Source organism: Triturus cristatus, chromosome 3_2 (genome assembly GCF_964204655.1).
Source record: "Triturus cristatus chromosome 3_2, aTriCri1.1, whole genome shotgun sequence".
NCBI classification, from domain to species: domain Eukaryota; kingdom Metazoa; phylum Chordata; class Amphibia; order Caudata; family Salamandridae; genus Triturus; species Triturus cristatus.
The window spans coordinates 740,303,014-740,316,296 of NC_140584.1; the positions used below are offsets into that span (position 1 = coordinate 740,303,014).

Below are 13,283 nucleotides of genomic sequence, written 5' to 3' on the forward strand. Positions count from 1 at the left end.
GCACTGTACACTGCTATACTCTACGCCACTGAATTCTACGCCACTCTACTCTACACCATTGCACTTTACGTCACTTGACTCTGCACCACTGGACGCACCTGCATTCTACACCAACAAACTCTACGCCACTCTACTCTACACCACTGCACTCTGACACTCTACTCTTAAGCACTGCACTCTCTGCCACTGAACTCTATGCCACTCTATTCTGCACCACTCTGTTCTGCACCACTCTACTCTGCACCACTCTATGCCACTCTAATCTACTGTGCACCACTGCACTCTACACCACTTCACTATACACTTCTCTAAACTACTCTATGCCGGTGCACTCTACTATTCACCACTGCACTCATCGCCACTGCACTCTACACCACTCCAGTCTAGGCCACTCCACTCTATGCCACTCCACTTTTCAGTACTGCACTCCACTCCACTCTAACCTGCACCACTCCTCTCGCTGCCTCTTTACTGAAACTATCCACTATATGCCACTGCACTCTATGCCACTGCACTTTACGACACACACACTCCACGTTGCACCACTCTATGCCACAGAGCTCTACGCCACTACTCTATGCCACTGCACTCTACCACACACCTCTCCACTCCACTCCACTTCACTCTACTCTAAAACAATCTACTCTACGCCTCTGCCCTCTGCCCTCAACGCCACTGTGCTCTGTGCCACTCTACTCCACTCTGCACCACTGCAATATTCACCACTGCACTCTACGCCACTCTACTCTAAACCAATGCACTCTATGCCAATTCACTCTACACCACTTTACTCAAAATCAGTGCACCCTATGCCATTGTGCCAACACCATCTACTCTGCACCACTGCACTTTACACCACTATATGCTACAACATTCTACTCTATGCCACTGCATTCTACAGCACTGCAGGCAGCATCACTCTACACCATTGCGTTCTACGTCACTGCACTCTATGCCACTCTGACCCACTGTAATCTACGTCACTGCTCTCTGCCCCACTCTACTCTGCACCACTCTGTGCCACTACTTTCTATGCCACTGCTCTTAATTCCACGGCACTCTACGCCCACTCTACGCCACTGCATTCTACCCTGCACCACTCCACTCCATGCCACTTCACTCTGTCACTCTACTCTGCAACACTGCTCTCGCCTCCACTGAACTCTACGCCAATCCTGAACTCTATTCTGCATTGCTCCACTCTACGCCACTGTAACCTATGCCAATTCACTCTACTCTGCACCACTGCACTCTAGGATGCTCTACTTTATACCACTGCTGCTCCACTTCACTCTACTCTGAAACAGTCTACTCTATGCCTCTGCAGTCTATACCACTCTGGTCCACTGTTGCTCCAATCTATTCTAGACCGCTACACCCAACGCCACTGCACTACGCCAACTTCTTTGCACCACTGCACTTTACGTCACTATACTCTACAACATTCTACTATGACACTGCACTCTACATCACTGCACTCTACGCCATTGTATTCTACTCTGCACCACTGTACTCTACGTCTCTGCACTCTATGCCACTTTACTGTGAGTCTCCTTACTCTATGCCACTCTATTCTACATCACTGCTCTCTTCATTACTTTACCCTGCACTCTACCACCCTGCACTCTGACACTCTACTCTGCATGGCTGCACTCTATGCCACTGCACTGTATGCCACTGTACTGTACTCTACTCTTGGCCAATCTACCACACTCTACTCCATTACACTCTATGCCACTGACCTCTACACCACTGTACTCCACTCTGCACCACTCCACTCTGCGCAAGTGCCCTCTATGCCACTGCAATCTACACTGCACTGCTCTACTCTATGCCACTGCACTCTATGCTAGTCTACGCCACTGCACTTTATGGTAATGCACTCTACACCACGTTACTCAAAACCAATGCAATCTAAGCCACTGCACTCTACGCCAATAAACTCTGCACCACTGTACTTTATGGCACTTGACTCTAAGCCACTCCTATTCACTCCACTCTACGACACTTTACTTTCTCCACGTCACTCCCCAATACTGTAAGCTACTCCATGACACCCCACTTTACTCCTCTCTATGCCATTCAACTCTGCTCACCGCCACTGTACGCTACTCCACAACGCTTTACTCTAATACTCTTTATGACACTCGACTCCCTTTTACCCCATTCCGCACCTCCGCTCACCTCGCCCTTGCACAGACACCGCACATCCACTGCTGCTGCATTGGAGGGCGATCATTCTCCTACCTTGTCGCCAAAACCCGAAAAACCCTTCTCCTCCCCCTTCAACCAGCTCCCTCTTCAGGAAGAGACGAAAGACCTGGCTCTTTCACTGAGACCTAAAGCCCAGCGTGCCTGGATACCCTCACGGGTGATAAGCCGCACTATATAAATACAGTTTGATTGATTGATTAATAACTTTTAGCCATGCTGAACAGCAGCCATGCGGGTGGGCAAAATGGTTAAAACATATTGGCAAAGCCAATAACTCTTGAATAGGCGAGACCTATTAGGTTTGCCAATTCTTGTTATAAATGGAGTGGCTAATGCCCTGAAGTCTGTACAAGCTGATGCCCCTTGTGACGTTGTCATGCTATCTAGGACCAGTATGTCTGCTGTTATTTAATTGACTAGAATGTTGTCCCAACTTTAAAAAGGCTACCTTCCAGTTATACACAATAAATACCTTGCCTCTTAGTCCAACAGTGGCTTTGGTGACATGGCAGGGGCAGGAATGTTTCTAAGCTCATGTGCAAAAACTGAAACTTTAAATAAATATCTCTCAATGTGGTGATCGAATCTGATGTACTTAGGTGAAACACTTTTTTTTAATTTTGAGGAACCTTTATCATATTTTTACATGATGCTTAGTTCGTTCATTACATCCCACATTTTTGCAGCAGCTCGGCTTAAGTACAAGCTCTGGCTTGACTCGTCCTGTTAATTAGTTGTCTTGCCTACCTCTATGCTTCTGATTTTCAGCACGTCACAAGTTCGAGCCCATCAGGCTTCCATTCTTCCAAAGCCTTTTGTCAGGACCTCACAAGTATCCTTTTAGAATCCGATTTGTGTGCATTCAATTGTAATACTCATACATGTCATACATACCGGCCCATTCGATCTCGTATGTTCGCATTTCTCTAGTAGCGTCGTGTTGGGGGGGGGGAGGAGGGTAGGCAGATCGATTCACGGCAGTGTATAGACCTTTGATGAAAGTTTGGCTACAAGGTCCATGTGCCTCCTTACCCTCTGGGAGCTCTAAATAGGGTTGTAGTGGACACCATATATTCTGGGTCTACCAAAGGGTAGTAAGAGCAAAGCATACAGTTCAGCTTTGGTATTACAATAAATGATGTCTTTAATGCAGTTATTTATGGTGCGGTCAGAGCCCCTGCTCTGTCTAATAGTCACTTTCCTCTTTGCTACCAGGACTACTATAGCTATCAGTTTTTGGGTGTTGCGAGGTATGTTTTTTACACAACCCAGTAGTGCTAATTGGATTGAAGGATTTAACAGTTAGTTTATAATGTTCTTCATATGCACGTTTAGCATGCATGTATACAGTGCAGAACGCCGAGATTCAACACTAAACAGCAAAGGCAACAAGATTGCAACAAGACCATTTGAACAACTTCCAAATAGAATCTTTTCCAGATGATGCATGTCTAACGGGCTTAAAGAGACTATCATAATAATACAATTTACCTTGCCCATCCCATTGTATGCTAATCTATGTCTGCCTTGTCTGTCCCATAGCATTCTCAAAAACAAGATTAATTATCACTGAATGTCATATAAATCAAGTTGTTCCTAAAATTGAACAGTAACTGCAATCTGCAATAACATGCTAACTGCTGAACTGAATTCTATTCCATATTTAGAAAATGGACTAAGACCAAAAACTGACAGATAATTACATCCTTTGTGCTCCTTAGTTGGTGTCCTTTGTCTCCCTTCTTTTGCCCCTTCTGTCTGGTTCGGTGGGAGAAGCACGAGGCGCTGGGGTGAAGGGACTGTGAATGAAGAGTTAAAACGTAACCAGTATCTTTTTCAACCTGAATGTTGCACCCATCAGGCCTGCTTTACTTAATCCATAAACACCTTCAATCAGAAAGCCAGGTCTGTCTCTGATGCTGGTAGGAGTCCCTTATTAGAGCAGACTCCACAGAGACAAATCCCTAAGGAAGAGGAGTCAACGTCTGTCCGCACCGCCATACCCCCACTCTGAAGCTACCAGACCTCAAATGTGGCAAATGTAGAGTGGCCGTCACATCTGTAGTGCCTACCTCCATTATCATCCAAACCTGTGCAAAGATCAGATCAAGCATATGGTTCTCTTGCAGTTGAAAGTGGAAAACTGGATTTCAGTTTTTTTAGTGTCACATTGTTTGCCCTTTACTTAGATTAACAATGGATAACACAAACATTAACTCGCATCTTACAGGGTGCTTTTAGCTAGAGAGGGAGCACAGAAAATATGTTTTCAGCTTTCCACTATTGAATACTTGTTTTCTTTTCTTAATTTCTACATTTAATGATTGATACATATTGTCACTGAGCTATTACGAGTATTTATAAGCAGGAAATAGCTTTTGCAAAACGTTCCATATAAAACTTTGCACTTGGAAAATCGTATTGTAGTGGAACTGGTATGGAAGAAGTAGATGTATGGGAAGTCACTTGAATTAAATAATGTTTTCTTTATTTCATAGGATCATCAGTATCAGAAAACCGAGTAGAAGTAGAAGCGATGGCTGATATTTTACCTTACTATGGGTTATCTGATTTAAAAGAAATTCTGAATTATGTTATAAATAAAAATGCAAGGACCCCTTTTGAATGCAGACCTCTCAAAGTGAGAAATTACCTACAGGTAAGAAATCAGATATTTTTTGTTCCAATCAACAATCATAATGTACTCTTCACACTGATGGTGAGGCTGTTAATCACTGTGTGCTGATAGTACACAATAAGTTCCTGGCAATCTGGCAGAGTAGATTTCCATTGCTGCTGACCATAATCAGAGCTGCAGTGAAAATGATGCTTGGATGATGCCAAGGGCATAGTAATGTTTTTGCTAAAGTTGCATTGTATTAGCCTATATAGCATATTTTGTCAGTATAGAAATCATGGATGTCTCTGTGACACAAAGGTTGCTGCTACTTAATCAGTAGGTTTGTAGAGCGCTATTAGTCACCCCTGAGTGTAACCAGGCACAGTATGTCCATATCTCTTTTCTACTGGAATCTGCTCAAGGTCATACAGAAGTTAAAGCTGATATCAAATTTCTAGTTCCAACCATGGAAAACAAGGATTCATACTACTAATACTCTCATTTTGTGTCTGTTATAAACTTACACGCCTAGAAGCAGATACACACGTCCTGGAACAGGCAGCCATATCCTAGTAAACCTCACATGACTCAAGGTGTCAAATAACTATGCACACCAATATTTTAGGCCAAACTCAGAATTTCTACACTATCTATCGGTATACTTGGGTACTTAAATCATATAGACAAATGCTGCCTCATAAGCCTAGCTTCAACTCTAATGTATCTAGCTATGTACATCGTGTAAATAGGTACTGGCTCATGTGCTCAGACACAACCATAATTTGCAAGGTATCATTTTGCATGTCCATATACAGCTATGCGCATTGTTTGCAGGCTGTCAGCACCCCAAGCCAGTAGAAATGGTAAATGTAGGAGAATGCCTCATATTGCATGATCATCCCCATTTTTGGGGCGGATGCTGCTGGGTTTTTTGACTCTGTGCACTGGGACTCTGTTAACCAGGTCCCTGTACATGTGCTGTGATCCCTAAAGCATGTCTTAATTGGCTATACTCCGATTGGCATCTTTACCATACCTATAAGTCCCTATAGCACAAAATCAACCCAGGGCCCTAAGTTAAATGTCACTCGTAGATTGCAGCACACCTTGTGCCACCACTAGAATAACAGTGCAAAACAGGCCTACCACTTTAGCTTGTTTGTGTAGTTTTAAAACTGCAAATTCTACCTGCCAAATAGCCCCTTTGACAGGCTGAAACCCTCCTTTTAAATATTAATTAAAATTAATTAGGCCTTAAATTCCCATGGGACAGGGTGCGCTGCGCAGAAGTTAAATCTAGCCATGTAAAAGTTTAATGTTAAGTATGTCCTTACAGTGACCATGCCTAAAAGCCATTCTGTTCCAGGGGATCCTCATCAATAGTCATAAGCACTGAATATTCCAGCCCATGTGCGGGGACCCCGGAAATAATAAAAATTATATATGAAAAGCATATATATACAGCTCTAAATATATATATATATATATATATATATATATATATATATATATATATATATATATCCACGCTGCACTCGCACCAGTGTCTCGCACTCTCGAACGGGTGCTGTTGGGCGGGGGGTGCGCCCGCCAAATATCCACGCTTCCAGTCCTCCTTCTTACAAGAAAAGACACAGCACTCACGGGGTCGAGTCAAGATTTATTGTGACTCACAACGCTAAAAAACCAAATGCAAACGAGACACCTCCATCGTCGGGAGCCGCCAACCCTGCAGGGCGACCTCAGCTGGTTAACAGGGACGGAGCATCCTGTTACTTGTGCATTCACAACAGAAGAAAAGCGCTGAAGCCAGATTCTGTAGACGATGGAGGTGTCTCGTTTGCATTTGAATTGGGGAGCATGACTCACTTTCCTCCGGCCAGTGAAAGGATTAAACCTAAAACTTCTGAAGCACGGAGGTGAGGAAGGGAAAAGAGAAAGGAATTGTCCTCGTCTCTGGGATTCTTGACACTGTGCGTCTTGAAAAGACACTGAAATAATTACGGCAACACTTGAATAGCAATGACTTTATTATGAAAGCACGCATTGGGTTCAACTTTAAAACACGTGATTTTGTTTGCTTTTATTTTTAAGCATTCTGGCACTGGAACAATATTAAAACTGTGGAACAATTGACGCTATTTCAGCATGACCTATATTGTGCTCTACAGTTTGTGAGATGCATAACATCTTTCCAGGTGCATTCTGGGCACTGTAGGAGGCAGTGGCATCACGTGGGGTTGGACTTAAAAGCACATGATTATTGCACAAGGCATTGGCTTTCCTGTGATCAAGGCTTAATGAGAAGCTGAAACGCGTAAGGAAGAAGAGAGTGTGCCTGCTTTAAAATAAGAATAAAACGCCCTGTTTGTCTACAGAATCTGGCTTCAGCGCTTTTCTTCTGTTGTGAATGCACAAGTAACAGGATGCTCCGTCCCTGTTAACCAGCTGAGGTCGCCCTGCAGGGTTGGCGGCTCCCGACGATGGAGGTGTCTCGTTTGCATGTATATATATATATATATATATATATATATATATATATATTTCTTTTCTCATATCAATGCAGCTCCCATCTAGGAGGCTAAACAATGTAATTACACACATAAAGACTGTATTTGCAAATATATATAAAAACACATGAGGGCAAGTAGCACTTGAACTCTGTTTTTTAATGAGCAAAGTACTCCTATATATCAAACTGCAAATAAAGTAGACATTGTTAGCCTACAGGCTGCATTGTAAAGCAATAGCATAGAAAATGAAAGCATTTTCAACAAAAACTGGCACCGTGCCTTTAAGGCAGCCATGACCCCTAGCTTCCCATCATGCCTCAGGGGTGAGAGTTAGGTCAGTTGTTCTTTCCGGCTCCTTCAGTCAGGACCCTGGATTTTCAGCTCTTCCTTTTTTTGGCTTTTAGTCAAAAAATATTATAAATCTTTCAATTTTTTCTGCCTTCACTCGACGTCTTATTACCTTAGAGTGAAGGCAACACCTTTTTTGAGTTCAGAAAGGGTGTTATTTTCTTCAGAAATGCCTTCTTCATTTGACTCTTGCCCTGCCTGTGGCAAGAGGGCCAGATCTGATACACATCCTGTGTGTGTCCTCTGCCTCCCAGAGACTCATTCTTCTAGCAATTGTCATCATTGTAAGAAGCTATCCAGCAGAACTTTAAAAGAAAGGGAAAGAAATCGCCTTTTTTTGCCTCTCTGAAAGAGGTAGGTCTCCTGTGAGGCAGCAGAAGAAGAAGAGGACTCGGTCGACGTTGAGAAAAGTCACAACCTGTTCTCCATCGGCGTCGGGATAGACGTCGAAGCTACCGGCGACGACGAAATCAACGTCGAAGACTTCAGTGATGCCGGTGCATCATCGTCCATCGACTACAAAGACTTTGTCGACGAAGGTAACAGGTCCTCCGTCTACGTCAACCAGGCGGCATTCGACGTCGAGAGGCAGGTCTCCGCCGACGCTAGGGAAGTGATCGACGTCGAGACAGAGTGCTCCATCGGCGCATCATCAGCGCTCGACGTCGAAGCACATCACTCCGTCGGCGCTACAGCGCACGACGTTGAGGCATATTTCTCCGTCGTCGCCTCGTCATCGGCGATCGACGTCGAGAGGCAGATCTCCGACGAGATCAATCCAGAGATCTTCGTTGTCGAGGCACGGGGCACTTCCTTCGACGCCGACACAGAAGTCTCCGTCGAGATCAGGCCAACGATCTTCGGCGTCTAGGCAGCGATCTCTGTCATCTGCAGTCCAACGCCGTTCGACGTCGAGGCATCAGTCTTCAGAACGAGGAAGGCAGACATCCAAGCAGGGCCCTCCTTTAACGTCGGGCAGACGTTCGACGTCGAGAGTAAAGTTGAGTCTACCTTCTGAGAGGAGAAAGTCAACGTCGAGGCGGATGTCTCCGTTGAGGCGACAATCGGCGCTCCAGATCACAGTCGAGGCATCCATCCAAAGAAGCCACACCTCCAGTAAGCCAACCTCTTCACCTTCATCTAGGGCTGACTCGCCCAGTTTTCATCATGGGTCAACGTCCAGGACTCCAGAAGTCGTGATCTCAACTTCATGCAGCCCAGAGTCAGGAGGACACCAAACTTCTCCAACCAGATCACGACGGAAGGTGAACTCCCCTCCTCCTGCAAGGTCTCCTGAGGGACGATTCATTTATCACTGCGGTGGTGCAGGCCGTTGTATCATTTGGCCAATCCATCAGCCACAGGAGTCCAGCTTTATTCAAGCCCTCTCCACAGAGCTTCGTTGTCTAGTCTAGTGGAGGCTGTGGATAGAGAACGTCCTTCTTCAGGAGTCAGAGCTCGCAGTCACACTCCTGCTCGTTCCCACAGTAGGAGGTCTAGATCTAGAAGCAAGAGAAGGTCGCACAGATCTCCTACTCCGTCCTCTTCATCCAGTTGGTCTTCTCACAGAGACTACGCACCTACTTTAACAGACACTCCACCGTTGAGGGTCTCTCCGGTGGATGATATCTACACTTTCCAGGACATTCTTGGTAGAGGAGCTATGGAGCTAGGTATTCCCATGCCTACTCGTCAAAGTAAGTCCTCTGTGATCTTCGAAACCCTACACAAGCGAGAAGAATCCAGACCTCTACTTCCAATAGTACCAGGCCTCATAAAGCCAGTAATGGACATCTTTCTCACTCCGGCAAATGTAAACACCGCCCCAGCGAGAATTTCTAAAAAGTACCGCTCACCAGAAGACGATCCGCTCTTCCTTAGGGCCGATCCTCCCCCAGATTCTGTCATCATTGCTGCGGCAAAAAAGACCCATGCTGTTGCCTCCTCCTCTACTGTGCCTCCAGACAAGGAGAGTAAAAAGCAAGATTCGTGGGGCAGAAAAGTTTGCGGCACTTCCGCCTCCATGTTAAAGGTCACCAATGCATCAGCTCCTCTGGGCAGGTATGACAGATCGCTATGGGACTCACTGCAGAGATTCACAGAGAAATTGCCAGAGGAAGACCGTAAAGATTTTGAGGAAATCCTGAAGAAGGGCAGCTCGGTTTCGAACCAGGTTATCAGCGCTGCGGCGGATGGGGCTACACTTTCAGTCCATGCTTATGCACATGGAATATGCGCAAGAAGGGCATCTTAGCTTAGACTTACGGCGCTTAAACCAGATGCGCAGGCGCGTATCCTGAACCTTCCTTTCTCTGGTTCTTCTCTGTTTGGGGCTCACACGGATGAGGAGGTGTCCCGCATGAAAGCCGAACTGGACACTCTAAAGGCAGTGGGCCTTGAGAAACGGAAGGAATTCCGCAAAAGATACAGACCTTACAACCGGCGATCCTCCCAACAGAGGGTTCAAACCCCTCATTGGCAAAAAAATCAGGATCAGCAAGGTCAAAAATGATCACAGTATCGAGGCAAACGCCCCTCCAGAGGAGGAGGAAATCAGCGCAAACAACTCCGCCAAGACGCAGACGAAACAATGAGGGCCCACTTCCCCTGTCGCCGTTAACCACTCCAGTGGGGGGAAGTATTGCAAATCATCTCGAAGAGTGGCGAGCTATCACAAAGGACTGGTGGGTGCTAGCTACGCTACAGCATGGGTACTCTCTACGTTTCCGACACTGTCCTCCCTCAATCCCACCAGTTGCATCATCGAGTCACCAACTGAAGCTCTTACAGAAAGAGGTGGCCACCCTTCTCAGAAAGTCAGCCATCAAGAGGGTGCCAGTGGCTCAGAGAGGGAGAGGAGTTTACTCAAGATACTTCTTGGTAAAGAAAAAGGGTCGAAAATAGGAGTACAGACCCATTCTGGATCTGCGAACACTCAACCTATCAATAAAAATGGAGAAGTTTCGCATGTTGGCTCTCCATCAAATATATCCACAACTCAGACAAGGGGATTGGATGTGTTCGCTGGATCTGCAAGATGCGTATTTTTACGTGCCCATCAATCAACATCGCAGGCAGTACCTGAGATTTCGGGTGGGATCCTCTCATTACCAGTTCAAGGTTCTGCCCTTTGGGCTAAAGTTAGTCCCATGAGTGTTCACGAAGTTAATGGCAGTAGTGGCAGCCGCACTGCGACGAAGAGGAATCTTCGTGTACCCCTACTTAGACGATTGGCTGTTGAAAGGTACCTCCCCGAGCACTGTGAGGAATCATTTTCTGGACTGTCTTACGCTTTGTCACCGGCTGGGCCTGCACGTAAATTTTGACAAATCAACGTCTCTCTCAGCTCAAAGAATTCATTGCTTAGGTGCTCTGATAGACTCCGAGGTAGGAAAAGTGTTTCCTTCGGAGGAGAGACAGTGTTCCCTATTACAGAAATGCAAGCTAGTTCTGCGCGACAGCAGGTTGCCGGTTTGTCGGATTGCCTCCCTGTTAGGGTCCATGGCATCCTGCATCTTCCTGGTCCCCAATGCTGGACTGCGTATGCGTCCTCTTCAGCAGGATCTGGAGGACAAGTGGGACCAACAAGCAGCTCGCTGGGACAAAAAGATAAGCCTTTCACACGCAGCAAAAACCTCCATCCTGTGGTGGATGAAGGAGGGGAATTTGCAAGTTGGAATTCCTTTTCACCAGCCTCCTCCTGTTCAATCTCTAATCACAGATGCCTCATTACAGGGTTGGGGAGCCCACATGGGGTCTCTCCAGACTCAGGGCTTATGGTCAACAAAAGAACAATCTTACCACATCAATATGTTAGAGCTGCGGGCTGTTCACTTAGCCCTCAAGGCTTTCCTCCCCTCGATTCAGACAAATTCGGTCTTAGTACAGACGGACAATACCACCACCATGTACTACCTGAACAAACAGGGAGGAACACGTTCACGCATTCTGTCATTGGAAGCGCAAACGCTCTGGCATTGGCTCCTAGCAAGGAATCTCTCGGTCACAGCAGTCCACTTGCTGGGAGAACAGAACGTGAAAGCAGACGCTCTGTCGTCACTTCGAGGACAGAGAAGACTGGGTTCTCAACGACAAAGTCGTCAAAGTCATTTTCCAAGAATGGGGTCGTCCCACCATCGACCTCTTCGCGGATGACTGTAGGAGAGTAGGGTCTGCTTTCTATGTTCACCCCCACTTTTTGCTTTTACTTTACTGGTTTTCGACTTAGATGTGGCTGTGGGCCTGCTAATCAGACCCACAGCCCTGCTGTTCTCTCTCTAAATTAATACTATGTACTTTAGGTGCATAACCCATTTTGATAGGATCACCTTATTGGACCCTGTACAGTGTACCCTAGGTACCCAGGGCATAGGTGTACCCTAGGCCTACCAGGGGCTGCAGCATGTATTATGCCACCCCTGGCCTGGCCTTCCATTCTGACCCAACTGGCTGATCACTCAGCTGGGGCAAGGTCGTGTAATCACCCCTTGCTTAGGTGTAGTATTCCTATACCTAACTTACATATAGACACATGTGTACCTATCAGTCACTCCTATGGCAGGCCTTAACAATCCTGGAGGCAGAGTGCTTGGTAACATGTGAGATGGTGCTCTAGCATGAGCTGAGCCTGTCTGCAGCTTTCGGAACCAAGTCCTTATAGCTGTTCTATGATATAGCCTACCATATACTCTTAAAGTGCCTTATAATCTTAGACGGTTATGGTAACTATGGTTTGGCTTTATCGAAACATGTTGTGTAAGGTGTCTAACACGGTGTAATAATACCCCCATGCCATTTCTGGACATGAGAATATTATTCCCCCCTTCTAGAGGGAAAGACATGTTAAAATCATACTTCAACTGTTAGCCTCTGACCAAAGCCTCAGCATCACAAAATGGATGCTGCTGCCACGACACAAGTCTGACCTCCTGCAGCTGGGAGTGATCCCAGCCAGGGAGGCCTGGACAATAGGTTTCCTGCTTGAGGAGGTGCTAGCACCTCCCCAGACAGCCTTTAGTGTATTGGGGCAGGGTGGGCTGAAAGGAATGAGACATGCCTGGGGCACACAAGGTGTTCCTTGCATAGTCCAGTTCAAACCGGCGCTGGGGCACTCCAGCCCCAGCTCTGGCGCGAAACTAGACAAAGGGAAGTGGGTGTAACCACCCCCTCCCAGGTCCCACCCATAAGGCGTGACCTAGCAGGTATCCCAGCCCCCCAGATTAGTATAAGAGTGGGAGTTGGGCCTCAAGACTTTAGATTATCCTGAACCTGCAAAACTTGAACAGAAACTCTGGACCTTCGACATTCGACGAAAGAAGAAGACTGAAGAATCTCCCTTGTAGCCAAGGAGTGGTTACCCTGTGCAAACAGGCACCATCAAGAGACTACCCTTTGCTTTGCCCACGTTTTACGAGGAACCGACTGCAGAGCCCGACCAGAGCCTTGACTTCCAGACTTCTCCGACCCTGATCCACATCCACAGCAAAGCTGAGATCCGTGGAGGCGGCGAGCGACGTGGGACCGGCTACCTGGAAAAAGTGGCTAGTAACTTAAAGCGCTGCTTCTGAGGCACCCTCGAAGTTGTGCAC

The 13,283-nt window shown here is 46.4% G+C and overlaps 1 protein-coding gene across 7 annotated transcripts in view; it reads left to right on the plus strand.

Annotated features, from left to right (window-relative positions):
• Positions 1–13,283, plus strand: part of PMS1 (PMS1 homolog 1, mismatch repair system component) — a 903,709-nt gene that overhangs the window by 724,193 nt on the left and 166,233 nt on the right. For 6 of the 7 annotated variants that reach the window (XM_085648798.1, XM_085648797.1, XM_085648800.1 and 3 more), the window contains one exon: positions 4,713–4,873. In XM_085648798.1, the coding sequence (XP_085504924.1) occupies positions 4,713–4,873 (161 nt within the window). Of the gene's footprint in view, positions 1–4,712; positions 4,874–13,283 lie in introns of those variants that run through there. The other variant, XR_014979980.1, reaches the window with a different exon arrangement.